The sequence below is a fragment of the Cucurbita pepo genome, chromosome 15 (assembly GCF_057944985.1).
Source record: "Cucurbita pepo subsp. pepo isolate OVF chromosome 15, ASM5794498v1, whole genome shotgun sequence".
In the NCBI taxonomy this organism is placed as follows: domain Eukaryota; kingdom Viridiplantae; phylum Streptophyta; class Magnoliopsida; order Cucurbitales; family Cucurbitaceae; genus Cucurbita; species Cucurbita pepo.
The window spans coordinates 1,711,671-1,738,197 of NC_141812.1; the positions used below are offsets into that span (position 1 = coordinate 1,711,671).

A 26,527-nucleotide genomic window follows, 5' to 3' on the forward strand; every position below is an offset into this window, starting at 1 on the left:
GATTAATATTTTATTTAAAAAAATATCTTTAAATTTTAAAATTTTTAATTAATGTTCTTAATATATATAGCAAAAAAGCCGCCAGGAGAAACCAAAGCTATGTAAATGGAGGCGGTAACCTTAATTTCGAACCTTTATATTCTACCATGTTCATAGTCATTGATTAGTGGTTCTTGGAGTTCTGATATCTCCGCCTTCCTTCAGAAACGACAATGCAAGACCGGCGAAAAAATTCGACGGCACAAGACAAGAATTAGCAAAAGCAGCCGCCAGGTAATCGAAGAAACCAAAGCTATGTAAATGGAGGCGGTAACCGACGATAGAGTGATCAAACTGTGTTTTTAATGGAGTCGTCGTGCAAACGTTTTGATTGTATCGGTTTATTCATCGAGGGAAATCAGTTCCAATGCAATCAGTATCTTCGTCTTTTGCGGCTCGCTTCCACGAAAACGGAGATGTGGAGGACTCGAGATGGAGCGATCATGCCTCCGGCGACTCAGACGATGATTCCGAAGTTCGATCCATGACTGCCAAGGCAAGTACGAGTCGATTTCTTCATTTTCTCTTTTTTCCTTTTGGATTCCTCGTTAATTAAGATGTTCTTTCTCGATTTCCATAGAAACTCTGCTTGTTTGTTCGATAAATTGGAAGCAGAAAATAGGTTTTCGCCGCTGCGTAACTTATTTTGTTTGTGGAATTAACAGGGCATTAGTTACCTGTGTTCGGAACTCTTGGAGCTGAAGGCTGAATCCAATGGAGATTTTCATAGAATTATTATTTCTAGTTGCATTTCCTTCTCAAGGTATGATCCAATTAAGCTCAACATACTTCCTTTCCCCTCCATCCACTTCCGGAGAGTCCAGTAACTGCCTCCGTTGAAATTGTACATGCGTGCTTGAAAAAGTGGCAGTGTTCGTACGATAATTCCTAAAAGAAATTAATTCCTAGAGCGGAACTTAATTTTCTGTTAGATTCATGCATGTAACATTTAGCTCGTGAAGTCGAACATGATTTTGTGTTCATTTATGTGTTGTGGCAGCACTTGATCCTCTGATTCCGTCTAAGAGGCGTGAAGTCTAGAAGAAACTGTTTGTTCTTCTCGAAGTACTTTAGTTTCAAGGAGGTGTGGTGTAGTGACAAAATTTCTTATCTTCTCAAATGGCTTTGGTCTTAGAGCGTTCATCATGATTGTTTGTGTCTGAATTCCAGCCAAGTTCCCTTTGAGATCCCAATTTTCAAATTCTTAAAATGTAAGAGATTTCTTTCATCGGTGCTATGTGCTTTGATGCTCGATCCTTTGGATTTAGGTTTTGTTGATCTTTAGCACAACCGATTTAGCTTTGGGTCAAAGTGGCACTTTGAGTATAAACTCTCCTGGCTTGCTTCAACAATCCTCCCCTCAACAAAGTACATTATAGGGCCTCCTCTTAGGCTCATGGAGCCCTCGAACAACCTCCCCTTAATCAAGGCTCAACTCCTTTTCTTGAGTTCTCGAACAAAGTACACCTTTTGTTCAACACTTGAGTCACTTTTGTCTACACCTTCAATTGACATAACTAAGTTAAGGGTATGACTTTGATACTATGTTAGTAATCACAGATATCCACAATGGTATGATATTGTCCACTTTGCGGTTTTGCTTTAGGCTTCCGGTCCACTTTGAGCATAAGCTCTCGTGGCTTTGCTTTACGTTTCCTCGAAAGGTCTCGTACCAATGGAGATATATTCCTTATTTATAACCCATGATCATTCTCTTAATTAGCCAACATGAGACTCCCTCCTAACAATTCTCAACACTTAGTGTTCGATCAAATACAGAGACACGACATTATTTGGGTTTTGCTATTTTATCAATTTGTCATTGGCTAAATTTTTCTTATCACATAACAAAATTTTGCTTTCCGTGCAGAGCATTTGAAAAGGTAAAGGCAATGCAACAGGATTTGATGGATCTAAAAAGCAACATCTCTACTCAAACAAAGCTTGTGAAAGACGTATTGGATGGCATGGATCTTGACATGGAGTCGGATGAGACGGTGGATTCAACTCTTCAAGCATCCGAATACAGTGGAATATCTTGCTTGATTGAATTGGAGGCTCACATTTACGAGGTCTCAAACACCTTGGATACCCTCATTTGTGCAAACAAGATAAATGAAGCTTTGGAGATTGTCAAATTAGAGGATGAAAATCTGCAGAGGCTGAAAGTTGAAGAAGAACATCACTCGTTTGACTTAGTAATGTTGTATGATTGTGTGATTTCTGACAAAAAGGCCAAGATTATGCTGCGATTGGCACAAAAAACGCCTGCAGGAGCAGGGACTGATCCAACCACGGAGCGCCCACCTTCAGTAAATTCTCCTAAAACGCACCAGGTACCTCAAGAACTTATGAATTGTTAGTTGAGATTTAGAATTTGATCCATATTTGATCTGTATATCTGTTTATCCAGAGTTTGTTTATTCGTTAAATTCGCTTATACTCAGCCGGTTGTATTATGATCATGTCGGTCTACTAATTAGATAATAACATAAATTTTATACGTTTGAGTTTAGTTTCCATTTGATCCATATGTTTCACAAACCTACACTTATGTCGTCTTATTTTAAGTTTAATGTTCATTCCGTTCACAAATTTTGAAGTATTACCTCTTTAGTTTAGTCGACCTAAATATTAATTTTTTACTCGATTTTCACTTACGTTCGTTTTTTTTCGAATCTGATAACTTTGGGTTAACTAGATAATTTTAATTGTAATGAAGAGTTAATAAGGACTAATTCTACAATAAATTAATTAATAGATATTATGGGTAAATTTATAAATTTTGAAATATACGGAAATAAATGCTAATCTATCTCGTGTTTAGTCAATGGGTTAGAATGCCATCTATCTACTTTACTTGAGCTAACTCGAGTACTTAACCACAAAGATGATTTAGTTGCATAAAACAAAATGATTTACACAAATAAATCTATGATTGTAGCATATTCTATCGTGACCAATTGAGCTATGTTTGAACTAATATGCTTACAAATACATCTTACCGTTCTTAAAAAACAATCCACCTTCTTCGAAGTCGAACGAGACAATGAAGAGGACGAGATAGCAAATTCGATGTAAGTTGAGTCGATCAAATAGTACAGAAAAACTACCAACTACACGGGATAGACTAGAAACATATATACAAAGATAAGTTCAAGTGATACAAAATACCACTTTGAGTAAAATTATTGACACCTTCATCCAATTTTCAATCACTATTAATCGAAAGATCTGTGATTTATTTTAATTATTGTAGATATTAAAGAATAAACGTAAAGAAAATGTTAGGGTTTCGCTTAAATTTAAAGTGGACAATATTTTACTGAATGATTGGATCCTATGAAAAAAACAAATTAATTAAGTTAAAAAAATTAGTACATTTAAAAATATAAATTAATAAATAGTCAAATTTACTACTTAAAGATTCTCCCATAATTAATTAAGTTTTAAAACCCTAATTTAATTTTCACCCATGGTCTCGATAAATTGCCATTTTATCGTGGCGCGATACGATATAATCAGCGCCGCCGAAGGCGGGAGTTTGCAAAGGGTGAAAGAGAGGGAAAGAGAAAAAAAAAACGCGCGAATTTCAAATGTTCCAGTTCCGCCACCCGAAATAATCACCCGCGCTTCCACTTTCACTCAAAATGAATCCTGACCGTCCACGTGTCACCAGAATCCAGATTCCCCATTTCTCATAAATCTCGCTCTTCTCTCCTTCCCCGAAGTAGTTTCTACCTGGACGAACTTCTTCCATTAATCTCTCTCTCTCTCTCTTGATAGCTTCAATCCGATCAAGAATGGCGGATTTTTCAAGCAATGTTCGTGCTAATGCTAATACTAGCAGATTCTTGAACCCTTGGGTGCTTCATTTTCAGAAAATGGGACTTGAGCTTAAATGTCCTCTCTGGTATGTTTTCGTCTCCGTTCTTCTTTCCTGCTACTTGTTCGTTACTGACAGTTTTCATTCGTTTCATGTTTTGTATGGATTAACAGCTTGAGCTTCTTTGATGAACCAGTTCTGCTTCCATGCGATCACCTCTTTTGCAAGTATGCTTCCGATTTTGTTGTTTGTCAGTTCGTTTTTTCTTGTTTGAGTGATTTTTCATGTTCTAGATGCATTCTTCCCTTTGTTTTAGGAGTTGCATGCCGTTTGCTTCACAGATTGGATCGGAGTGTCCTTTATGCAAAGCAGGATTTGTCGACCGAGGTAGAATTTCGAGTCATTTTAATGGCATTTCTTGTATTTGTACTTTTGTTATGCGTGTTTTTGTGTACCTCGATTTCTGTTTCAACTAATGCTCTTTCAAGAGTAGCGTGGTCATGAATTATCCCCGATTCTCCATTCGTTAAGATTGCATTGTCCGAAAATATGACGTTTACCAGAAAGAAAAAAATAGTGTAGAAACTGTCCAAGGAATATCCTTAATTTAAGCAATATTGGCGTAATCCCATTTAATAAGTGAATTGACTATATATATATATATTTTGTTTCCAGCAATGTTTCATATTCATTAGAGGATTAGATTTCTTGTTTCTTTTTTCTAGAGGACTAGTTAGCTTTTCTTTACTATTTCCCATTCCCTGTAGGATTAGTCAGCTTTTCTTTTAGGTTTCCATTATTAAGCTTTTATTTTATGTTTCTAATTCTTTTCTTTTATTGTTTCCTATTCCTTAGAGGATTAGTTAGCTTTCCTATATTATAACCAGGCCTATGTACTTCTCACTATGTAAGCATTGCCTTTCTTGACCGATAAGATTATGGGTGGTGATCATGATGCATTTGTTGTATGCTTCATTATGCAGACCTGAGGCCTGCTCCTTTCATGGACAAGATGGTGTCAATCTACAGGAGTCTGGATGCCACATTTGCTACTAATATGTCTAAACTAGTCTCAGCTGGTACAAACTACTTAACTTTCTCATTTATGTTGAGTTGAGGAAAAAAACGGAGAGAACCAAAACTGAAACAAGAAAATAACAAATCTAAAGAAAAGGAAGGTAAAGATGCTAGAGAAATTATACTTTTTAATTGGACACATGGTAAATTAAATTCACAATTCACATATTCGAAATGGACTAAATTTCTTGGAAGCTGGGAACAATTTATTTCAACTTTTAAGTTAAATTTTAACATACATTCTTAGTTGTTACCTTATTGCTTTATTTTACATCTCATGGGTCTGAAGATCGTTCATTTTTTAAACTGCTATAAGTGTTTAATTAACTACAGTAGACGTTGGGGCAACTGTGGAGAAATCACGTTTTGTTCAGTCTACCCCTTGTGCTGGCCCCAACTGCAAGGAGTTTCAGGGATGTAGCATGCCTGCTGATTGTAAGTGTGAAAATCTCGATATTGAGAGTAGAAAGGGTAGTTATGGGAGGCATGAAGATTGTAGAATGCCGCCTGTGAGTCAGACAGACCAGTTATCAGCAGGAAGCCCACCTCCGTTTGGTGATGGCAAGGTGTCAGATGACAGTAGTGATGAGTACCGTGGTCATGTGAGATTCGACACTCCCTATTTCCTCATACCCCTTTCTTTTTTCTGCTTATTCTGTTGCTTTTTCTGCAAATATTGAAGCTGCATACTGCCGTCTATTATCACAAGCTTGTTAACAATGCTATTTGCCGTTTTATCATGTAGATGACCCATGTCTGTTAAAAAGGAAAATGTAGATGCACCATAACATTGAAATACCTTTGTTTGAACTGCTAGAGATCCTTTGCCATTAATTTTCTCCTTAGAATTGCTTCCCCACATTGATAAAGAGAAACATTACTTGTAGCACTTACTGGTGATGTGATGCAAACTCTGTCACTTGTAAAGTAAGTCAGTGTCATTCTGGTTAAATGCCTTTATAATATAATAATGGACTAATCTTTATACATATATTAAGCTGGTAGAGTTACTGATTTATGAATTAGAATTAATGACTTTTTTGTGGTTCACTTATTTTTATACTAAACTCTGATAATTGCTGACTGTTGCTTTGAGGGTGTTTGTGCCATTTCCCTTATCTTTATAACAAGTCTTATCCTAAGTGATACGTGTGCTCTTGTTTGTAGGGATCTAAAAATGATTCAGACAGGAGATCTGTTATAGCTAATGCCGATGATAAGAAGCTGCAATTGTCTAAGTGTACGAGTTCTGTTTCTGAAGAGGAAGGTCACCAGAGGGACCCCAAGAGACAAAAGTTTGATTATGGCCAGTTAAAGTCAGGCTCAAGCAGTGTTGATCAAACCCATCCTCCAGCTTCAGAGCTTGGAAATTCAGAGACTTCAAATTCTGAAATGGAACACAAATCTCAAGTTACTATTGCTAGCAATCTGCCTCTTGCTGATGCAGAAGATGCCATTGTGAGAAATGCCAAATGTGCATTTTGTCAGTCCTCTAAAGTTACAGAGGTATTAATATTAAACATCTTAATTTATTTGCTCTTTGCATTCTGTTCGCTTTATAACATGTAAAGGAAAAGTGGCAATGGGTTATGTAATGGGTTATGTGTACTTTTATGTTAATTTTCTGTGTTTTCTAATAATTTCAGGATACTGGACCTGTCCTGCATTATTTGAATGGCAGTTTGGTTGTTGGAGTTGAAGCAGCAAATCCAAATGTCATACATGCTCACAAGCTTTGCGTTGATTGGTATGTCATCTCCATCTCCATCTCACATACCCTAGGTGGCAATGGGAAATCAATACAAACAACGTGCAAGTTTGTAGGGTTGAAGATATACAGTTGGTGTTTTGTTTTGTACTTTTTTATTATTTTTTTTACTTTTTAGATTTGTTAATGTTTTTTTCATAGGAAATGTATGTTAGCAATTGTAATATGTTTGTGTGCTCGATCAATTCCTTGTTGATTGTTTTTCCGTTTGTATAGCACAATGTTACAGTGCTGTGCTATGTCTGATCTATTATAGTTGTGGTGATATAAGATACTGATTTGAATGCAGGGCACCACAGGCATACTATCAAGGTGATGATGTTCATAATTTGAAGTCCGAAGTGGCAAGGGGTTCAAAGCTCAAGTGTAGTAAATGTGGGCTAAAAGGAGCAGCCCTGGGTTGTTATTCGAAGTCTTGCCAGAAAAGCTATCATGTACCTTGTGCACTTGAAATAGAGGAGTGCCGTTGGGACACGGTAAATACACTGTAGTTAAGACTTTGTAGAGTTCTCATGGTCTTTGTTTTTCTTAGTTTTCTTCGGTAAAGCAGTAGCACGTGCGCATGTGTGTGTGTTTATCTGTATATTTATTTGTTTCTTTTACAGGATAATTTTCTTCTTCTGTGCCCCTCGCATTCATCAGCAAGATTTCCAGATGAAAGGTCCAAGTCCAGGAAGATGCCGAGAAATCAGGCTTCTCCATTTCGAATGTAAGATATTTTATTTTTCTGTTACTTTGAAAGGCTCAACTTGCGGTTATTTGAAATGACTTGGCAAGATCTTGGTCATGATTCCAATATCCAAATTAATTTTTTAATATTGGCTCCACGATGCTTTAATAATGCGACTGGTTCTTAAAGGGTATGGTAGCTCATTCATACTTCCCATTTAATCCTCAAGATGAAAATAGGAATCTAAAGACTTTGTCCTGTATTTCGAAAAGTAAATATGAAACGTGGAAATGTAATTCTCATTTTATATTTCATGATGGAAAATTTTCTGGTTGGAGTTGCATTGAATAGAGGTTCTTTCTGACAACAAATTTGATGTGATTGATGTTTTTCTTTCAGGAACCAGCAAGATTCAAACAATTGGGTATCTCCATCAGATGGGGTAAAAAAGTGGGCGTTTTGTGGGTCAGCTCTGTCTGCTGAAGAAAGGGTTAGTTAGATTAACCTGCATTACTCAACTTATAATTGACATGCATTTTAATGAAATTGGTTTTACTTAAAAACCTCTAAATGCTTGTACATCACATATAACTTGTTGCACGGTCATCATTTCTTTCTATCATTTGATTAATGTGTCTACATTCAGAATGTAATACTGAAGTCGTCAAAACCTATTGAAGATCAAAGTTATCAGTTAATTATGAGATAAAAATGTTTGCAATCATGTCATAATTAAGGTTGAATGGTTCTTCCCATCCGCTTCATTTCCTAATGCATGTTTCTTCAATACATCTCAATGGTCTAACGAGTCTTCTATTTTCTCAGAATATTTTGGTCAAGTTTGCAAAAATATCTGGTGCCACTGTGTCCAAATTTTGGAAGCCAGATGTGACTCATGTTATTGCATCCACATCTGAGAATGGTGCCTGTACTCGGACATATAAAGTCCTTATGGGCATATTGAATGGAGTATGGATTCTGAATATGGATTGTAAGTTACAATTCTAATGATTTTTTTTTTCTGCGTTCTGCATTAGGACCTTGAGTTAAAATGTTCGAGGATTTTGCTTTTGTGGGTTCTATTTTATTTGGATGAGAGTTGAACTGATCATTACTACTATTCTAGAACATATTGTTTTTTCATCCATCAATAAAAAGGTGTTAAAAAAAATCTGTGTTGCCCACTTATTTCTGAACATAGCATCTGATAGTCGAGCTGAGAGGTAATTTTATTCGTTTCTGACATCTTATTCATTTCTGACAACTTGAAATTTGGATTGTTTTAGGGGTAAAAGCTTGCATGAAAGAAAGGCGTCCTTTGAACGAGGAACCTTATGAAATAGCTCTCGACAACTATGGGTGTACTGATGGTCCCAAATCTGGCAGGCTGAGGGTTTTAAACCATGTAAGTTCACTCATTGGATCCATGACGAGTAATGCGTTTAAATTCTTACTTCGAGTACAGTCATGTTCCTGCTAAATTAATAGATGTCTTGCATAATATAATGAATAAGTTCCAGGTACAACTGGTAGATATCAATTCTTAGATTGTGACGGATGCCAGATGATGCCTTCATTTCTTATTGCTATTATTATTATTTTTTACTTGGTCAGGATACCGTACATCTTAGGAACCACGATCCTCCACAATGGTACGATATTGTCTACTTTGAACGTAAAGGCCTTCTACTAATGAAGATGTATTCCTTACTTCTAAACCCATGATCATTCCTTTAATTAGCCAATGTAGGACTTCCTCCTAACAATTCGTACAGTCAAATGTTGAGGATTGTTGAGAGAGAGTCTCACATTGGTTAATTTAGGGAATGATCATAGATTTATAAGTACGAAATACATCTCCATTGGTATGAGACTTTTGGGGAAGTTCAAAGTAAAGTCACGAAAGCTTATGCTCAAAGTGGACAATATCATATCATTGTGGAGAGTTGTGATTTCTAACATCAAATGGGTCTTCAGTTATGTACTCTTCCTCTTCCTGATTCCAATTGATGACGTATAAATTGATTATTTTTCATCTTTGCAGGCACCCAAACTCTTCACTGGCTTAAGTTTCTATTTCACTAGTGACTTTCCACCTGCTTACGAGGAGGATCTTCAAGATTTGGTTATAACTGCAGGAGGTACCATATTGGAGAACGAAGAATTGGCTGTACCAAGTTGTAGTAGTGACCAGGCTGCTGCACCAAAGGTGCTAGTTGTTTATAATCTCGACTCCCCTGGAGGATGCAAAGTTGGGGAGGAGGTTTCAATTCTCTGGCAAAGATTAAATGATGCTGAGGGAATAGCTGCTAAAGTTGGAGCCCAAGTCATTGGTCATACATGGCTTGTGGAATCCATTGCAGCGGGTAACTTGCAACCTTTTGTCAGCTGCTAACTATGCCTTTAATCTGTCTTCCTTAGTGATGTTTTTAAGCTGGCTAACCATGATTTTAATCTGTCTTAGTAATATATGTTTAAATGATTAATTTAATCATTGTGTAGTAGACTCGTGTACATACTCAAGCAAATCTGAATGGTTTTTGATTGAGCTCCCCACTGCTTTGGATTTGGATTCACAAAAAAAATATTCTTATTCTACAAATTGGATGAACATCTACACCAAGTCCCTACTTGGGCAGTAGATTGGATTGTCAATGATGTATCTGCAATACTACTGAATCCACAACTGCACCTATTTGGAGAGTTTTCCCCAAGAGTTTTTCCTTGTGGAGTAGAACGAAACATTCTTATAAGGATGTGGAAATTAAAAACTTCTTTCCGACAAACACGTTTTAAAATCTTGAGAGAGTTTAAAGGAGACAATAGTTTCTAACAGTGGGTGGGCTTGAGCCATTACATAAAGGATTGCTCTTGAACCTATCATAACCTCGTTTGCCTACTTGATGTAATAAAATTGAAAAACTTGCCTCATACTTGATGTAATTAAATTGAAACTTGCCTCATACTTGATGTAATTAAATTGAAACTTGCCTCATACTTGATGTAATAAAATTGAAACTCTTTTAGTCCACTCAACCAACAATTTGATGACTATAGTCCACTCAACCAACAATTTGATGACTTGAGGCTAAAAAAATAACGATGCATACGAAGAAGTTACAAACATTCATAGCTGACACATTTTCTTGTAGTCACTATGCGAGTCCAACCAAAATCAAAAAGTCGGACTCAGCATGAGAGAATAAACTCCAAATCGAAATCATTGAGCAACTTCACACAACACAACATGGAAGGATGTCTACCAAACAGTTACTTCAATCAATGATTGCACCACTGAAAAACACAGTTAAAAGGCCTTACCTTAATTTAGTTTATAATTTAGTTTAGACGCGGATCAAATACCTTTACGCACGCTATATGTTGTTCTAAGCATGTTGCATGTTTCTTTGACAGAAAACAAATTCTTTTTTCATGACAATAGTCTCAACTTCTTAAGCACAATTCTCTAGTCAATTAATGGGTGAAACAGTAAATGACATTAGATTACAAATGAAAAAAAAAAAGGTACAAAAACATCCAAGCAAATAGATGCTGGAAACTAGGGGAATGGAAGAAAGTGAGGCCGGTTATTTGACTGCCCTAGCTTGCCAAGCACTTGCTATACCACTGATATTTGTGCTAAATCTGGGATCGTACATTCAATATTGAAGCAAAAATAAAAGGTTAGGATGACAATACAAAGGTGAGGCTAGAATAATAATAATAAGTATGTCGCAATATACTAAATCTCTATGTCATACGACTGTGATTTTGATCGATCCTGTGGACAGGGCAGAGAAGAAGTCGGTTATCTTGATCAAGATGAAATCTAAGTTACTAAGTTCGGTTCTACAAAGTCAAACAACTGAGCTAACTACCTAAATAATCTAACATTATGGAGCTATTCCAAAAATTGAAGAAAATGGCATGAAAGTTAAATTAGAGAATCGAAGAAAAAGACCTAATTATGCCCATAAGAATTTCAAGGTGACATACCACAACAGAGATGGGCAGTGGAAGAATATCCAAACCTTAGTCCATTAGCTGCATAAAAGGTCTGTTAAACAATGCATTCAGCAGCTCCAGAACTCCACCTGAAATTCCTGTGCATGTCAAAATCCCATTTAATAACTCGTGCTTACCACAGTTCGAAACTCAAACGTTTAAAAAAAAGTGGAAACAAACAAAGTTATAAAGAATCCCCAAAACAGGAAGAAGCTGATAGCATCTCCTACCTCTATCTTGACTGCCATAAGAAAGCCACATCAACCAAGGACTGCAGAAACCTAGTATTTAGCAAGCACTGAATGCATACAAGAGATAGCACTACATAATACCCAAATCACCATGAAAAACAGTAAACTTGCAATACAATAACAGTGTATAGAATATCCTCATAGCCACCCATCATCAACATAGAGAAAGAAAAGTAAATAGATACTATTCTAGCTTCTACATGAGATTAAGGGAAAGAAAAACATAAAAGAAGTGCGTCAATGTTTTCAATTTTCCAAATGCTCACAACAATAAGCAACCTCAAGATAACAAGCCTAAAAATAAATATTACTACTGCTAGAAAGCAATGGACATATTCAACTACAGAATTACACTGCCTGATAGCACTGAGAATGAAGAAGACCCCACCATTCTCAGGATTTGTTACTATCAAGCATAATGTCTTGAGCGTGGAAAAGGATAAGATGTGCAAATATTTGGTGAGTGGGGTTAACCATGTCTGGACTGAGTGCCACCATATCCACCACCATAACCACCAGGAGTCTGTGAAGCATCAGATCTCCAGCCACCACTAGAATAACCTGAATTTCCATTAGTTTCCCCATAGCCAGTCCCCATGTATCCACCAGTCATGCCATGTGACTCTCCACTTTGACCAGAACCAACATTACTATTTGGACCGCTTGCAGCTCGTCCACCAGAGGTTCCATATCCACCGTAAGTACCATCATTTCCACCATAATAACCCTGATTCCCGTACCCAGAAGCCCCGCTAGGAGATTGACCCCTTGGGGCAGGAGGTCCACTAGTACCTGAAGCACTCCAAGGAGCTCCAGCGCCAAAGCCTGGACTGGCACCATAGCCAGGACCACCATATCCGGGAGCTTGGTTGGGCCAAGAACTTTTCATGGCTCCCGGTGCTCCACTTAGATAACCAGCATTGACAGCACTAGGATTTCCAAATGGCCCAGCTGGACCACCAAATCCAGTATTAGCACCACCATACATACCAACACCGTAACTACCATAACTTCCATAAGGAACACCGCTATTTGGACCTCCATAACCATAACTAGATACACTATATCCAGCATATGGGGGGAAACCACCAGCAGTAGACTGAGGTTGCATATATCTATTGCCATCTGATCTACCATCGAAGTTGTTAGCATTGGTGCCAGAGGCACCATAATTTTGATAGCCTCCACGACCACCACTTCCTGGATTTGCATCTTTAGGAAGTGCCCGTTTCACCTCTACAAGTTTACCATTCAGTTCGTGAAAGCTCTTATAAAGTACTCTATCAACTGCATCTTCATTGTCAAATGTTATGAAACCAAATCCACGAGGTCTTTGAGTATTTTGGTCATACATTATCACTACATCAGTTACTTGACCATAACTTTCAAAATACTGCCGAAACCCATCTTCTGTTAGTGCGGAAGGGAGACCTCCAACAAATATTTTCTTGGTCCTAAAATATCCACTACCTCCAGAACTTCTGCCAGAGTTATAAATCCCACTTCTTGAGGAAGTTTGTTGTTCTTCTCTTGATAACGCCCTTTTCGCCTCCACCTGTGTCAACAAAGCACAACTTGAAATTGCTGAAAAGACTCAGCAAAAATGCAAATAAAGTATATCAACTCAATGTATGCACGAACCATCCTCCTTACCAGTTATAGCAAGCTAGGAAATATAAAATTTTGCAACATTTTCAACAGCCTTTTTAAATAATCATCTCATAATGTGTCTACTGTCAGGTTGATATGTATTTCTTTCCTCACTGTCCTCGTATCTCAAACATAAATTGACTAGCACACAAAGCAATGCAAACAGACTAACAGAATTCTTTATCACTTTTAACCTGAGAAAACAATGAGACTAGTATGCCGCTTATATTCTTTACCAGGAAGTCATGTGCTAATCAACTTCTCAGGCATAAAGGTTCCTTTACAAAGTAGTGATACATTATCCTTTGGTTTAAAAAACAAGAAGCTAAATATCTGGTACAATTCAATATCAGCCGGACAGGGTACTGTTCTTGAGTTCCAGGATCAAACGAATGATAAGCCACAGAACCAACATGTTGGCTGAAAAAGTATTCACGAAACGACTGGTGCAGCCCCCTTAGTCTAAGTCACTTCGTTTCTTTTTGTCCAAGTTTCTTCTCTTTTTGTCTAACTCACTTCCTTTTTTCTTTGTGGGTTTGGGGAATATCCCAATTAATAGGTCCGAGATCCACATCTATGAATTGAAAGGTCCAAATGATCAACTCTGCAATTAGTTGTTAGAATCAATAGGTCTTCAAATCGTTCATTTGAAAAAATTGAAACCCTTCTTATTGGATGATCATGATACTTCCCAAATCGAAATTCTTGATCATTGGAGGAACAATATCACTCTTTTTGTTCAATAAGATACCAAAGTGAATGATTGACTCATTTCATATGAGTGATCGCAGGAAATCCTTTGATAACAAATGACCGGAGAAAACTACACAATTGATAAGGGTACAAATTATAGAATGATCCGCATTTCGCAATTCCGACTTCCCTTGCAGTTGAAATACGAAGGTAGTATGTATAGAGAAGGAAATAACCGAACGACCAAACAAACTATTCTGGCCGGTTTCATACTGTTCAGGACCACTCAGACTCAAGAACAGTAAACCAATTATGAACTAATGAAATACAAGGGGGGCAGAGAGCGAGTCTCACTCACTACAGAACCACTGTTAATAATGAGGTCCTAAATTAAAGCAATCAACAGTCCACGACCACTACAAGAATATGATTCCCGAAATCCCCATAATGATGGCAACAAAAAGCAAAACCGTCGTGGAAATAGAAAACCTAAGTAATGCAGATAGAAATTCAGAAGAGGAGGGCAAAACCTGGCGGCCATCGATGGTGTGTTTATCCTGAAGAACCTGATCAAGAACGGAAGGATCAGAGAAGACGACAAAGCCGAAGCCACGGGGACGGCCAGTGGTCTTGTCGCGCATAATAACAGCTTGGTTAACTTCGCCAAAGTGGGAGAAATAGTCTCTGAGCTTCTCCTCGGAGGTGTCCCAAGCTATTCCTCCGATGAAAAGCTTCCCCTCGTCGGAGTCCATGTCTCCGTTGCCTGAAAGAGCACCGGAATTAGGGCCACTTCTCGGTCGCCAATGAGTTGGGGAGTTACAGTCGTCAGCTCCGGGAGATCGAGAAAGTCGAGGGAGAAAGAGAGAGAGAGAGAGAGAGAAGAATGGAGGGAAGGAAATGAGCGCGAGAGTACGAGGAGGGAAATTGGGGCTAGGGTTCCCCGAAAACGATGTCGGTTCATTAATATTATATATTTTTCTATTATTATAATTAAAATAATTTCCATGTCAGCAACTGGGGTGGTGGCGCAGTTGGCTAGCGCGTAGGTCTCATAGCTTCTGAGTTATCCTGAGGTCGAGAGTTCGAGCCTCTCTCACCCCATTCTTTTTATCATTTTACCCCTCTTCTTTTTATTTTGGTTAATTTAATTACATAATTTTAAATTTTATATCAATCTTATTAAATTAATTTACTCGTTTTTTTTTTGTTAATTTATAAATTTAATCACTTGATTTTAAAATTTATATCAATTTAGTCTTCTTTTTTATTAAATTGCAAATTTACCCTTTTTTTAGTTCATTTACAAATTTACCCTTTTTTTAGTTCATTTACAAATTTACCCTTTTTTTAGTTCATTTACAAATTTACCCTTTTTTTAGTTCATTTACAAATTTACCCTTTTTTTAGTTCATTTACAAATTTACTCGTTTTTTTTTTTGTTAATTTATAAATTAATATTTTTTTGTTAATTTATAAATTAATCTTTTTTTGCTTAATTTACAAATTTGGTATTTTTTTTTTAAATTTTTTTTATGCATTTGCTCAATTTATTTAATTTTAAAATTTGTGTTAATGTGTTCTATTATTATTATTTTGTTAAATTCTAAAATTTCCATTTTTTTTAACTAAAATTTCAAAATTTATAGATATTTGTACTTTAATGTGAACAACTTATGGCGGTGGGATAGTTTGAACCTCTCACCCATGTTTTATATATTTAATGTAACTACTCAATTTTAAATGAGATTCACTTTATTATTTAAAATTAAAGCTTATAATTTTATTAAATAATAAATTCCATTCTACCCTACTTTAAAATTCAAAACTAAATCTGATAATTTAACCAAATAACCAAATATTTAACATTTTTACCCAATTTTTTGTTTTTTGTTTTTTTTTTCTTTTAAATATAGAATAAATGAGATAAAAAAAAAAACCCACCATTATTTAAATGGAGGCTACAAAAATTGGCGTATTCTTAAATTCCATATCATTCGTTATGGTACGATCAAATTTTAGCATCGGAAATATTCGGTAATGGGTAAAAGCTTAACGGAGCAATTTCGGAATAACGTGAGCATGATCTGACTACTTCAGGTATTTAAATTCCTTTCCCCTCTCGTGTTGTTAAACTTTTTATTTATTTTTAAAAAATCAATTTTGTAATATATAATTTTATTACTATTAGAACTATATTTAAAAAATACCCATGAAATTTTAAAAATAACCGAACACCGTTTACCTTTATAAAAAAATTAAGAAAAATTATTATATATATAGACCAAAGCTGTCTATTGACACTCAATAGATTATCTACGAAATTTTTAATATTATTTTGAAAAGTTCATAAATATTTTTAAAACAAAAAGTTTAAAAATATTTATTATTATTTTTTTTAAAGTTGTTGTGTATTAATAAAAAAAATTCAAAACTTAAAAAGTATTTTTGAAGAAATAAATTATTAAAAGAAGGTAATAATATATTTTTAGAAAATAAAAGAATATTTTTGGGAGAAATTATTTTTTATAAGCTATTCAAAATAAAAGTAGTTAGTATTATATTAAAGCTTACAGACATCCAACGGATGGGGACCCAGTGCTCCAAAGAATCCAACGGCCGGAAATCAACGAAACATAGCCAAACGTTCGCCTGAAAAGCTTCCAAGGAAATTTTCCTTTTTTTTTTTTTTTTTTCTGTCACCATTTACAGGCTGTCTTTCATTCGCTCGTTTCCCCACGGGAGTTGCATTTTAAAAAGCAAAAAATTTTCTTGACCGTTTCATCCTGCCCCACTTTGGATTCACTCATAAACCTAATCACTCTCTCTCTCTCTCATCTTCATCCGATTTCATCTTGAGGTGAAAGCGTTTGTGGAAATCATGAAAATCCATTAGCAGAATCGGCTTTCAGAGTCATCGGAGCATTGTTCTTAGTGAGAGAGAACGAAGTTTTTCCGTAACAATGGGCTGTTTCATCGCTTGTTTCCGCTCATCCAATGACGGAAAACGCCGGATGCGGAGGCGGCGTAAGGTTTCGCCACGAGATCAAACCGTAAGTTCATCTTCTGGATTTTTTATTTTATTTGATTTCATTGAAACAGCTGGATGATTCTCTTTTGTTGTGATGTTTTAGATTTCCAATATGCTGGTTTAATCTGTTTTAGCTTCGATTTTGTTGGTTTTGGCTGTTTAAATTGACTGATCGTTGTATGAACTTGTTTGATTTCTCGAAGTTTTCTTGCTTAATAGAGCTCTGAGAAGCTAAATCCCTCATATGAAATTGAAATTGAAATTGAAATTGAAATTGATCGAAACTTTACTGTAGGCTAATGCTATCTCCCAGCCCGTTCAGGCCTCACCATCTACCTTAGACAGTGCTTCTGTTGTGTCCATTAGTCCGATTCTTAAATCTCGGTGAGCCCCCCCGCCCCGGCCCCTGCTCAAGTTTTTCCTTCTAGTGTCTTGTAGGTTCTCAAGTCTTTGTGTTTTGAGTTGTAGGAACAGGTCTGAGGAGAGACTAAATCTGAGTGCTAGAAAAAGAGTAACATTTGATTCCAATGTAAGAACATATGAGCTTGATCATGTTGAAGATGATGCTTTTCTTGAAAAGGAGAGGAACAAGGAGGAGGACCTAGCTGAAATATCCCAATGCAAATCTATCTCTGAAAATGGCTCTACCGTTTCGAGCGTTTCGTCTTACCCATCGAATCATAGGTATCAGAATTGTCGAGATAGTGATGATGATGATGATGGATTGGATTATGCTGATAGTGATCTCGATCATGATCATGTTGACACTGATGACAATGGTGATGATGATGATGATGATGATGAGGATGAAGAGTATGAGAATTACTCTGATGATGAAGATGGAAGTTCTGCTACTCAAGTGTTTGTCGACGAGGTTGATAGCTGTTTGTCAGTATGTGGGTGTCCTGGAAAGACTGAACCTCAAACCGGGGCGAGACCGATTGCTCGAGATAGGAATGCAGGTGTTCCTTCTGTGTTGAAGCCTGTGGAAAATATCTCACAATGGAAGGCAGTTAAAGTTAAGGATACACATCTGTCGAACAAAGAGAATTTGACACTAAATGGAGCTCCTTGGAGTTGTTCGGGGACGGAGCCATGTTTCGGGAAATCATCTTTTCGTTACGTATCGAGAACTTGCAGACCTAAGAACTCAGCTCAAGACATAGCTGTTGATGCTAGCCTTTCAAACTGGTTGAGTTCATCAGAAGTTACACCTCCAATCAAGAGTAGCACAGGCATTTTAGGTCTTCCAACACCAGAGTCACAAGGATCAAACTCACCTAAAAGCCAAGAAGATAGACCAATTTTGGGAGCTTTAACTATGGAGGAGCTCAATCAGTTTTCAACTTCACCCTCTCCGAGGAGATCACCATATAGAAGCGCCCCCAACGGTATGCCAATCATTGGGACGGTTGGCACATACAGCAGTAACTACATAGAAACGTGTGTGAAATAAGAGTGAAACTGAGTTTCGATTGATGTCGTGGAAGTAAGAAACCAGTTTGTGAAGGGTGACAGTGCCATGGATATCGATAATCGAGGTTTGAGTTCGAGAGGTGATAGCGCGCCATAGATGACGTTGAATGCAAGCTTACCAGCTTACACTACACCATTGTATGATAGATAAGTGTGTGAGATATTTGGCGGAGAGTTTGGATCTGTCCATTGATTTTCTTTCATTGTTTTGTGAATTTGATTGAATTGATTCTGTAATGCTCTTTTGTTCGATTGAGTTAATTCATTCATTCGTTTGCTTCTCATTTGGGCTGTTTTAGAGGATAATTGATGAAATTTCGGACCTATAATAACTCAAGCCCACTGTTATAACAGAGATTGTCCACTTTGACTCGTTATGTATTGCTGTTAGTTTCACAGTTTTAACGCGTTTGGTAGGGAGATTCACAGTTTTTGGTAGGGAGATTCACAGTTTTAACGCGTCTGGTAGTGAGATCCCACATTGATTGGGGAAGAGAACGGGATATTCTTTACAAGGGTGTGAAAACCTCTCCGTGTTTTAAAAACCTTGAGAGGGGAAGTCCAAAGAGGACAATATCTGCTAGCGGTGTTAGGGCTGTTACAGATTCCATACCCTTGCACGGAATGCTTTGTTCCCCTCTCCAACCGATGTGGGATCTCACAATTCACCCCTTGGGGCCCAACATCCACGCTGACACACTACCCGTTGTTCGACTTTGATACCATTTGTAATGGCTCAAGCCCACCGCTAACAGATATTGTCCATTTTGACTCGTTACGTATCGTCAGTTTTAAAATGGGTCTGGTAGGGAAAAGTTCCATACTCTTATGAGGAATGCATCGTTGCCCTCTCCAACAAACGTGGGATCTCACATAATCTATCCTTCAAACCCATTCCCGAGCTAATACCAACACTCATATCGTAAGCATAGAAAGAAAAACAGGGCCATTACAACAAACAAACAAATATCATGTCCTCACGTTGAATATACCTGCAAGCATTGGTGGAACATTGCACAAGTTGATTCAAGCTATAGTGGGAGTCTAGAGCTTTTCATAGTCTCATGTAAAGCAAAATTTAGTTGAATTATCAAAGCTACAAAATAAGAAACTAAGAAGAGATTTTGTAGAATTACACAAATGGTGACAGAAACTCCTTACAGAAAACACAGCCTACTCATCTGTCCTTTGGCGTTTCGATAGCTCGGAGCGAGATTCAAAAACATCAGGCTCGGGATTCTCCGGGACTTCCCTATGAGAAGCTAATAGCTTCCCCTCTACTTGGTTAGTAGTCTTTTCGGATATCGAGTCAGCTTCGGATGGATCGGTGCATCGCGTGGGATTATCCGATGGCTTTGTCAGGTTATTGCTCGACTTGCATTGTTCTTCAAACATCATTTGAAGGTACTTCCCCTGTTCTTCTATTCTTAACTGTAAATTTCGTTGGATCTGTCGAACAGTGAACAAGAACGGAATTATCTCGAGGATATGGAGGAATAGTGTACTCGAGGGTCTAAAGACCTTCAAATTTTCTCTTAATTTTCAGAGAGGTACATATTCCTTTTATAATACACAAAAGCTAAATAAATCCATAGATACTACGTAACTAAATCCATATATACTGTAATACACGTAAATAAATCTCTAGACACCAGGTACCAAGGCAGAAAATTAGCGAGGTCAACTATTTTGTGAGATCCCACATCGGTTGGAGAGGGGAACAAGCATTTCTTATAAGGGTATGGAAACCTCTCCCTATTAGACGCGTTTTAAAACTGTGAGGCTGATTGCAAAAAGTAACGAGACAAACCAGACAATATTTACTAGCGGTAGGCTTAGGCTGTTACGATTTATATTAGAGCTAGGGACTGAGCAGTGTGCCAGCGGAGACGCTGGCCCCGTAGGGAGGTGGATTGTGAAATCCCACATTGATTGGAGAGGGAAACGAAACATTCCTTAAAAGGGTACGAAAACCTCTCCTTGGTAGTTTTAAAATCGTGAGGCTGACAACGATACGTAACGGGCAAAAGCGGACAGTATTTACTAGCGGTGGGATTGGGCTGTCATGTATTTTCCCTTAATCAAGGTCATTCCTTCAACATTCGACTTCAAGCCGAGGAATAGATATCATCCATTCTCAACTTGGATACTAACATCGAAGGGAAGACAAAAATAATATTACTAACATCGAATTTTTGTTCGAGAAGGAATGGTCATGTGACCCGAGAGCAATCATTAGTTAATGTGTGAAACCAACGAGCACCGAAAATATTTGGAATAGTCGAGGGTCCTCATATATCACTATGAATCAAATGAAAAGAGCTTGAGCTTTTATTTTAACTAATGAGAAATAGATACATACCTCGAGTTGTTCATGTAACTTTTTTTGAACTTCCATCTGCAGCCGTAGAGCCTCTGTGATATCAATACTCCTGTTAAGTAGAAATATTTTAATAGGCATATTCAAGCATCATTTCAATATCCCCACCAAAGCAGAATTCAGGGCTGTATTTCAACCGGAATGGTTTAATCTCCTACGAGTTAGAAATACCCATATGCACTATGTAACAGCCCAAGCCTAGTGCTAGCAGATATTATTTTCTTTCGGCTTTTCCTGTTGGGCTTCCCCTCAAAATTTTTAAAATCGTCTGCTAGGGAGAGGTTTCCACACCCTTGTAAGGAATGCTTCGTTCCCCACTCCAACCGATGTGAGATCTCACAATCCACTCCCCTTGGGGGCCAGCGTCCTCGCTGGCACACCGGCCAGTGTCTGACTCTGATACCATTTGTAACAGCCCAAGCCCACCGCTAGTAGATATTGTCCTATTTGGGCTTTCCCTCAAGATTTTTATAACGCGTTTGCTAGGAGGAGGTTTCCGCACTCTTGTAAGGAATGCTTCGTTCCCCCCTCCAACCGATGTGAGATCTCACAATCCACCCCCCTTGGGGGCCCAGCGTCCTCGCTGGCACACCACCCAGTGTCTGGCTCTGATACCATTTGTAACAGCCCAAGCCCACCACTAACAAATATTGTCCTCTTTGGGTTTTCCCTATTGAGCTTCCCTCAAGGTTTTTAAAACACGTATGCTAGGGAGAGGTTTCCACACCCTTGTAAGGAATGTTTTGTTCCTCTCTCCAACCGATGTGAGATCTCACAATCCACCTTCCTTGGGGGCCCAACGTCCTTGCTGGCACACTGCCCAGTGTCTGGCTCTGATACCATTTGTACCAGGCCAAGCCCACCGCTAGCCGATATTGTCCTTTTTGGGGTTTCCTTGTTGGGTTTCTCCTCAAGGTTTTTAAAATGTGTCTACTAGGGAGAGGTTTTCACACCCTTGTACGGAATGCTTCGTTCCTCTCTCCAACCGATCTGAGATCTCACACACTCAGAATAACTTACGTTTTCAGATCGAGAGATGAAATATCCTCAAGTGAGGTGGTGCTTTTCTCCATTGGTCCTGCAGTGAAAATGAAAATGCATGCAATTTTCACACCAAAATATCAAACAAAATCAAATAATATGAGCCATCATGATCTAACTATTGTACTTAATTACAGTGGTAAACTTTATCACAAGTATTTTCAATACCTTTTGATGATTCTGGTTGGTATCTAGCCGTTCTATATTTCTGCAACCAAGAAGTAGTAAAGCCAATTACACGAGTATCGAATATAAAAAACGCTCGATATGCATATTCGTTCTATATTTCTAGCCGTTCTATATACCTGCAAGTGACTTTTTACATGATAGATTGTCAAACCCTCCACTTGCATAAGCTTAAGAACACCCTTGGGAGTAGCTCCTGAGAGGTGAAAATAGTGAGCCCATTAGATATTAGATATAATTAGGGGTGTACATTCAACCCGACAACCCGGACCAACCCAACCCAACCCAAACTATAAGGGTTGGGTTGGGTTGGGTTCATGTCTCTGAACCTGAACTTTTGGGTTGTGTCAAAAAAATCCCTCAACCCAACCCAACCCGAAATGCAAATACAACCCAACCTAATCCTTATAGTTTAGGTTGGGTTGGTCCGTATTGTCGGGTTGAACGTACACCCCCTGATAATCATTGTCAAGACAGGACGTGAAGCAGGTAAGGTTAGAACAATACACACTTTCACTACCACCAAGTTTGTTTACAGCCTCTACAAATGCATCATGAAGTTCGGGTGTCCATCGCATTCGCAGCTTCGAGGGAGCTCCATTTGAAGAAGGAAGTCGATTTTGAACTCGAGATTGCTGCAATTGCATTTGTATTGCTGGGTTAGGTGCTTGGTGCACCATCTGAGGAATAAACATGACCAAACCAAACCATTTATAAGGGCCTCTTAGAAGTATTGAACCAGTTAAATGGTCAAAAAAAGGACTCCAACCTTCGGTTCCAAATCTACAACATCAGCATCCACTAGAAGGTCACTCCAATTAGAACTCAATGGATCATCAGTTATTAGCCTATCCGTCCATTCCTGCCAATCATTTTCTTTACTAAAATCCTCTGATACCATAAGAGAGCTGCAGCTATTGTTCTCTACACGACTACCGCCAACCGGGTTACTTTCAGGAGCTTCTCGAAAACCCGGCAATGCATCCGAACGCCAGGAATTGCCATTTTCACCAGTAGGATGGTTTGTTGATGAAAGAAGTTCTGAATGAGAATTCAACAGTACACCATTAGCTGATGGCTCAGGAACGAAAGGCGCATCAGATTGGTTTTCGTAGAACAAAACCGATGAGTAATGGAGATCTGTTGAAAACCCGGGAGACGACGAAAATATGTGGCCAACCACTCCACTGCTAGAGTGTAAATGACTGGAATGAACAAAACGTCTCGATACCAGCTCTCGTTCCATTGAAACCTGTCGAGAATCAGGCAGCTTAGGATATACCTCCTCCAAACAATTGGGCAGGACACTCTTAATGTCCTGCTATGCTGCCTTGCACTTGAAATTGGAGGAAGGAATGAATTTCATCTATTTACAGCAACAATTGTAGCACATAACTGACCCTTAGTTTATTTAAGTAGTTAAAGCTCATCTCTAAGTCCAATATCTTCAAATTTTGACATCTATAGAAGGAAGAGACAAGTACAAAATGGTTTCAGAGAAACATAATTACATTTCAAGAAAGGAAGAAAAATCTTCAAATGAACCAAAGCATATACATGTCATAACAAATAAAAAGGGTTTGCACTTGCAAGATGAGACGAGACTCGTCAGTCACCCGAGTTTAGATGATTGGATTTGGAGCTAATTTCCAAGAACCGAGCTGTGAGATCTTATATTGGTTGGAGAGGGGAACGAAACATTCCTTATAAGGATGTGGAAATCTCTCACTAGTAGACGTGTTTTAAAACCTCAAGGAGAACGAAACATTCCTTATAAGGGTGTGGAAACATCTCCCTCGTAGGCGCAGTTTAAAATCTTGAAAGGAAGCTTGAGAGGGAAAACTCAAAGAGGACAATATCTGTTAACAGTGGGCTTGAGCTATTACAAATGATATTAATGTCAGACACCGAGCAGTGTGCCAGCGAGGAAGGTGGGCCCCCAAGGGGGTGGATTGTGAGATCTCACATCGGTGAAAGAGGGAAACAAAACATTCCTTATAAGGGCGTGGAAACCTCTCCCTAGTAGATGCAATTGAAAACCTTGAGTGGAAGCCTAGAAGGGAAAACCCAAATAGGACAATATCTGCTAGCGGTATGCTTGGGCTATTACAAATGGTATTAGAGACAGACACCGAACGATGTGACTGTGAGGAAGCTGGGCCCCAAGGGGGGTGGATTGTGAGATCTCACATCGGTTAAAGAGGGGAACAAAACATTCCTTATAAGGGTGTGGAAACCTCTCCCTATTAGACGCGTTTTAAAACCTTGAGGGGAATCCCGGAAGGGGATGCCCAAAGAGGACAATATCTGTTAACAGTGGGCTTGGACTGTTACAAATGGTATTAAAGTCAGACACCGAGCAGTGTGCCAGCGAGGAAGCTGGGCCCCCAAGGGGGTGGATTATGAGATCTCACATCGATTAAAGAGGGGAACAAAACATTCCTGGTAAGGGTGTAGAAACCTCTCCCTAGTAGACACGTTTGAAAACCTTGAGGGGAAGCCCGGAAGGGAGAACTCAAAGAGGACAATATCTGCTAGCGGTGAGCTCAGGCTGTTACAAATGATATCAGAGCCAAACACCAAGCGGTGTACCAACGAGGAAGCTGGGCCCCCAAGGGGTGGATTGTGAGATCTCACATCGGTTGGACAGGGGAACGAAGTATTCCTTATAAGGGTGTGGAAACCTCTCCCTAGTAGACACGTTTCCCAGAAGGAAAACTCCAAATAGGACAATATCTACCGGCGGTGAGCTTGAACTATTACCCAAACCATTTGATTACTCACACAAGCAATAAGCAAAAACAACTGTTTACTAGAAGAACTCAGTCTGGGGGAAGGGGATCGTAAAACCCTTCCCAAAATACTCATCAAATACCATTTTGTGAGGTTCTACACAACTCAGACAACTATAAAGGCAATTATAAGCGATCATCTTATAACCAGCAGAAGACATCATATCGAAGCTTCATCAAAGCAGTTCTAATAAAATTTCTACAACTCCAAATCAACAAGAATTTCAAAGGAAACTAATCTAACATCAAAACCTGAAGACTAAATATTCAAAGCAATACAGAGAGAAGAAGAACACAAACCTTCGATTGAAGCAGCTAAATGGATGAATCTCAAAGCGAGTAAAAATCGGCCGCAAATGGAAAAGAAAATCGTATAATTATGTAATGAAATGGATAATTTGTAATTTCGTACCCGAAAGCCGAAACGAAAGCCTCTGGAAGCGGAAAACAAAAGGAACCCTTCGAAGAAAAAGAAACGGAATAGAATCCGAAAAACGCACAAATGATTCGAGCACTTGTATCACCGGCGGGTGATTTAAATACGTCACCGGCACGGCGGGTGGAGGCAACGGTGAGGTGATGACCGTCATGGTTTCGCTATGTTGTTATTGCATTTCTGAAATGTAGAGCTAAATTATCGCACGCGCCATTTTTGGCGCGTGGCTTTTAAATTGTACCATATGGCAAATGGTCTTTACATTGAAGAGTTATGGTTGGCCGTGCAAAACAAAGATAATAGGCTGCGTGTGGGATTGTTCGTGTTGTCATTTTTCTGCTCTTTGTCTTAGTGGCATTTTCTTTTTTATTTGTGTAATTATTATTTTTAAATATTTAATTAAAATATTATTTAGAAGACATCCAAAAATAAATAACAATAATAAATTATGAAATAAAATAAACGAGATAAATATAAGTATATAATTGTCCGGATTAAATTGAATTGGTCGGTCACAAATAGATACCAAAGGGTGTGGAAATATTTCTTATACGGGTGTGGAAACTCCTCTTAACATACACGTTCTAATATCGTGAGGTTGTTAGGGATACATAACAGGCTCAAGTAAACAATATCGATTAGCGGTGGGTTTGGACTATTGTAAGTGGTATTAGAGCTAGACACTGAACCGTGTGCCAACAAGAACCTTGGACCCTTAAGGGGATGGATTGTGAAATCTGACGATGAAAATCTCTTCATAGTAAGATTGAGGACGATATATAATGGGCTAAAACACTTACAACGATATGTAAGTGACTAAAACAGTATTATAAAAAATCAGATTGTGAGATCATTCCTCGACTGCAGAGGGGAACGAAACATTCCAGAAACATTCCAGAACAAAATTGATTAAAACAGGTAAGATCTTTAACAAATTTGATTATGGGAAGGCAGAGTATAGGCAAAAAAAAAAAAAAAAAAAAAAAAAAACCAAAACAGACCCATTTCAAGCTGTTCTTTAATGGAAGAACCCATCAAAAGACCATTCACAATTTTGACTGTTTACATACAGAAATGGGTTTGAAAATCACCATTAAGAAACAGAGTAGAATCTTCTTGTTGTTCTTGTTGTTGTTCATGATGATCAATGAAGCGAGCCATCATCAAAGTTAAGAGAGTAGCTGTGAAGATCATAACTGTACTGAACTG

General features: G+C 38.1%; 5 protein-coding genes and 1 non-coding gene across 11 annotated transcripts; 4 read left to right on the forward strand and 2 right to left on the reverse strand.

The window, feature by feature from the left end:
- Positions 1–119: 119 nt before the first annotated feature.
- On the forward strand, positions 120–2,634 carry LOC111811557 (exocyst complex component EXO84B). Its single transcript, XM_023698463.2, has 3 exons — positions 120–535; positions 705–802; positions 1,910–2,634. The coding sequence occupies exons 1-3, from the start codon at positions 407–409 to the stop codon at positions 2,400–2,402; spliced, it is 720 nt and encodes a 239-aa protein (XP_023554231.2). The 5' UTR covers positions 120–406; the 3' UTR covers positions 2,403–2,634.
- A 1,128-nt stretch (positions 2,635–3,762) lies between these two features.
- BARD1 (breast cancer associated RING 1) lies at positions 3,763–9,932 on the forward strand. Its single transcript, XM_023698464.2, has 13 exons — positions 3,763–3,952; positions 4,039–4,092; positions 4,182–4,252; positions 4,849–4,944; positions 5,276–5,544; positions 6,110–6,448; positions 6,589–6,689; positions 7,000–7,186; positions 7,316–7,419; positions 7,780–7,870; positions 8,206–8,371; positions 8,667–8,785; positions 9,425–9,932. Exons 1-13 carry the CDS (start codon positions 3,843–3,845, stop codon positions 9,773–9,775), a joined length of 2,058 nt encoding a protein of 685 aa, XP_023554232.2. The 5' UTR covers positions 3,763–3,842; the 3' UTR covers positions 9,776–9,932.
- Positions 9,933–11,728: 1,796 nt separating this feature from the next.
- Positions 11,729–14,908, reverse strand: LOC111811559 (heterogeneous nuclear ribonucleoprotein 1). Its single transcript, XM_023698465.2, has 2 exons — positions 14,510–14,908; positions 11,729–13,191 (listed from the first exon to the last, which is right to left on the reverse strand). Exons 1-2 carry the CDS (start codon positions 14,729–14,731, stop codon positions 12,106–12,108), a joined length of 1,308 nt encoding a protein of 435 aa, XP_023554233.2. The 5' UTR covers positions 14,732–14,908; the 3' UTR covers positions 11,729–12,105.
- An 87-nt stretch (positions 14,909–14,995) lies between these two features.
- TRNAM-CAU (transfer RNA methionine (anticodon CAU)) lies at positions 14,996–15,080 on the forward strand. Its single transcript is given in 2 exon segments — positions 14,996–15,033; positions 15,045–15,080. It is a non-coding gene; the product is annotated as a tRNA-Met (tRNA).
- A 1,664-nt stretch (positions 15,081–16,744) lies between these two features.
- On the forward strand, positions 16,745–18,767 carry LOC111811561 (uncharacterized). Of its 2 annotated transcripts, none has more exons than XM_023698468.2 (3): positions 16,745–17,029; positions 17,303–17,391; positions 17,482–18,767. In XM_023698468.2, the coding sequence occupies exons 1-3, from the start codon at positions 16,940–16,942 to the stop codon at positions 18,461–18,463; spliced, it is 1,161 nt and encodes a 386-aa protein (XP_023554236.2). In that variant the 5' UTR covers positions 16,745–16,939; the 3' UTR covers positions 18,464–18,767. The 2 variants fall into 2 exon arrangements, with proteins under 2 accessions (XP_023554236.2, XP_023554235.2); XM_023698467.2 differs by having other exon boundaries at positions 16,746–17,029; positions 17,476–18,767.
- A 737-nt stretch (positions 18,768–19,504) lies between these two features.
- On the reverse strand, positions 19,505–25,481 carry LOC111776325 (protein PHOSPHATE STARVATION RESPONSE 1-like). 5 transcript variants are annotated; one of them, XM_087118026.1, is made up of 9 exons: positions 25,295–25,481; positions 23,491–23,551; positions 22,860–23,342; positions 22,602–22,770; positions 22,210–22,286; positions 22,073–22,112; positions 21,884–21,941; positions 20,846–20,915; positions 19,505–19,932 (listed from the first exon to the last, which is right to left on the reverse strand). In XM_087118026.1, the coding sequence occupies exons 2-9, from the start codon at positions 23,518–23,520 to the stop codon at positions 19,657–19,659; spliced, it is 1,203 nt and encodes a 400-aa protein (XP_086974152.1). In that variant the 5' UTR covers positions 23,521–23,551; positions 25,295–25,481; the 3' UTR covers positions 19,505–19,656. The 5 variants fall into 5 exon arrangements, with proteins under 5 accessions (XP_086974152.1, XP_086974151.1, XP_086974155.1 ...); XM_087118025.1 differs by having other exon boundaries at positions 25,183–25,481; XM_087118029.1 differs by lacking the exon at positions 23,491–23,551 and having other exon boundaries at positions 25,295–25,480.
- Between the last annotated feature and the right edge of the window lie 1,046 nt (positions 25,482–26,527).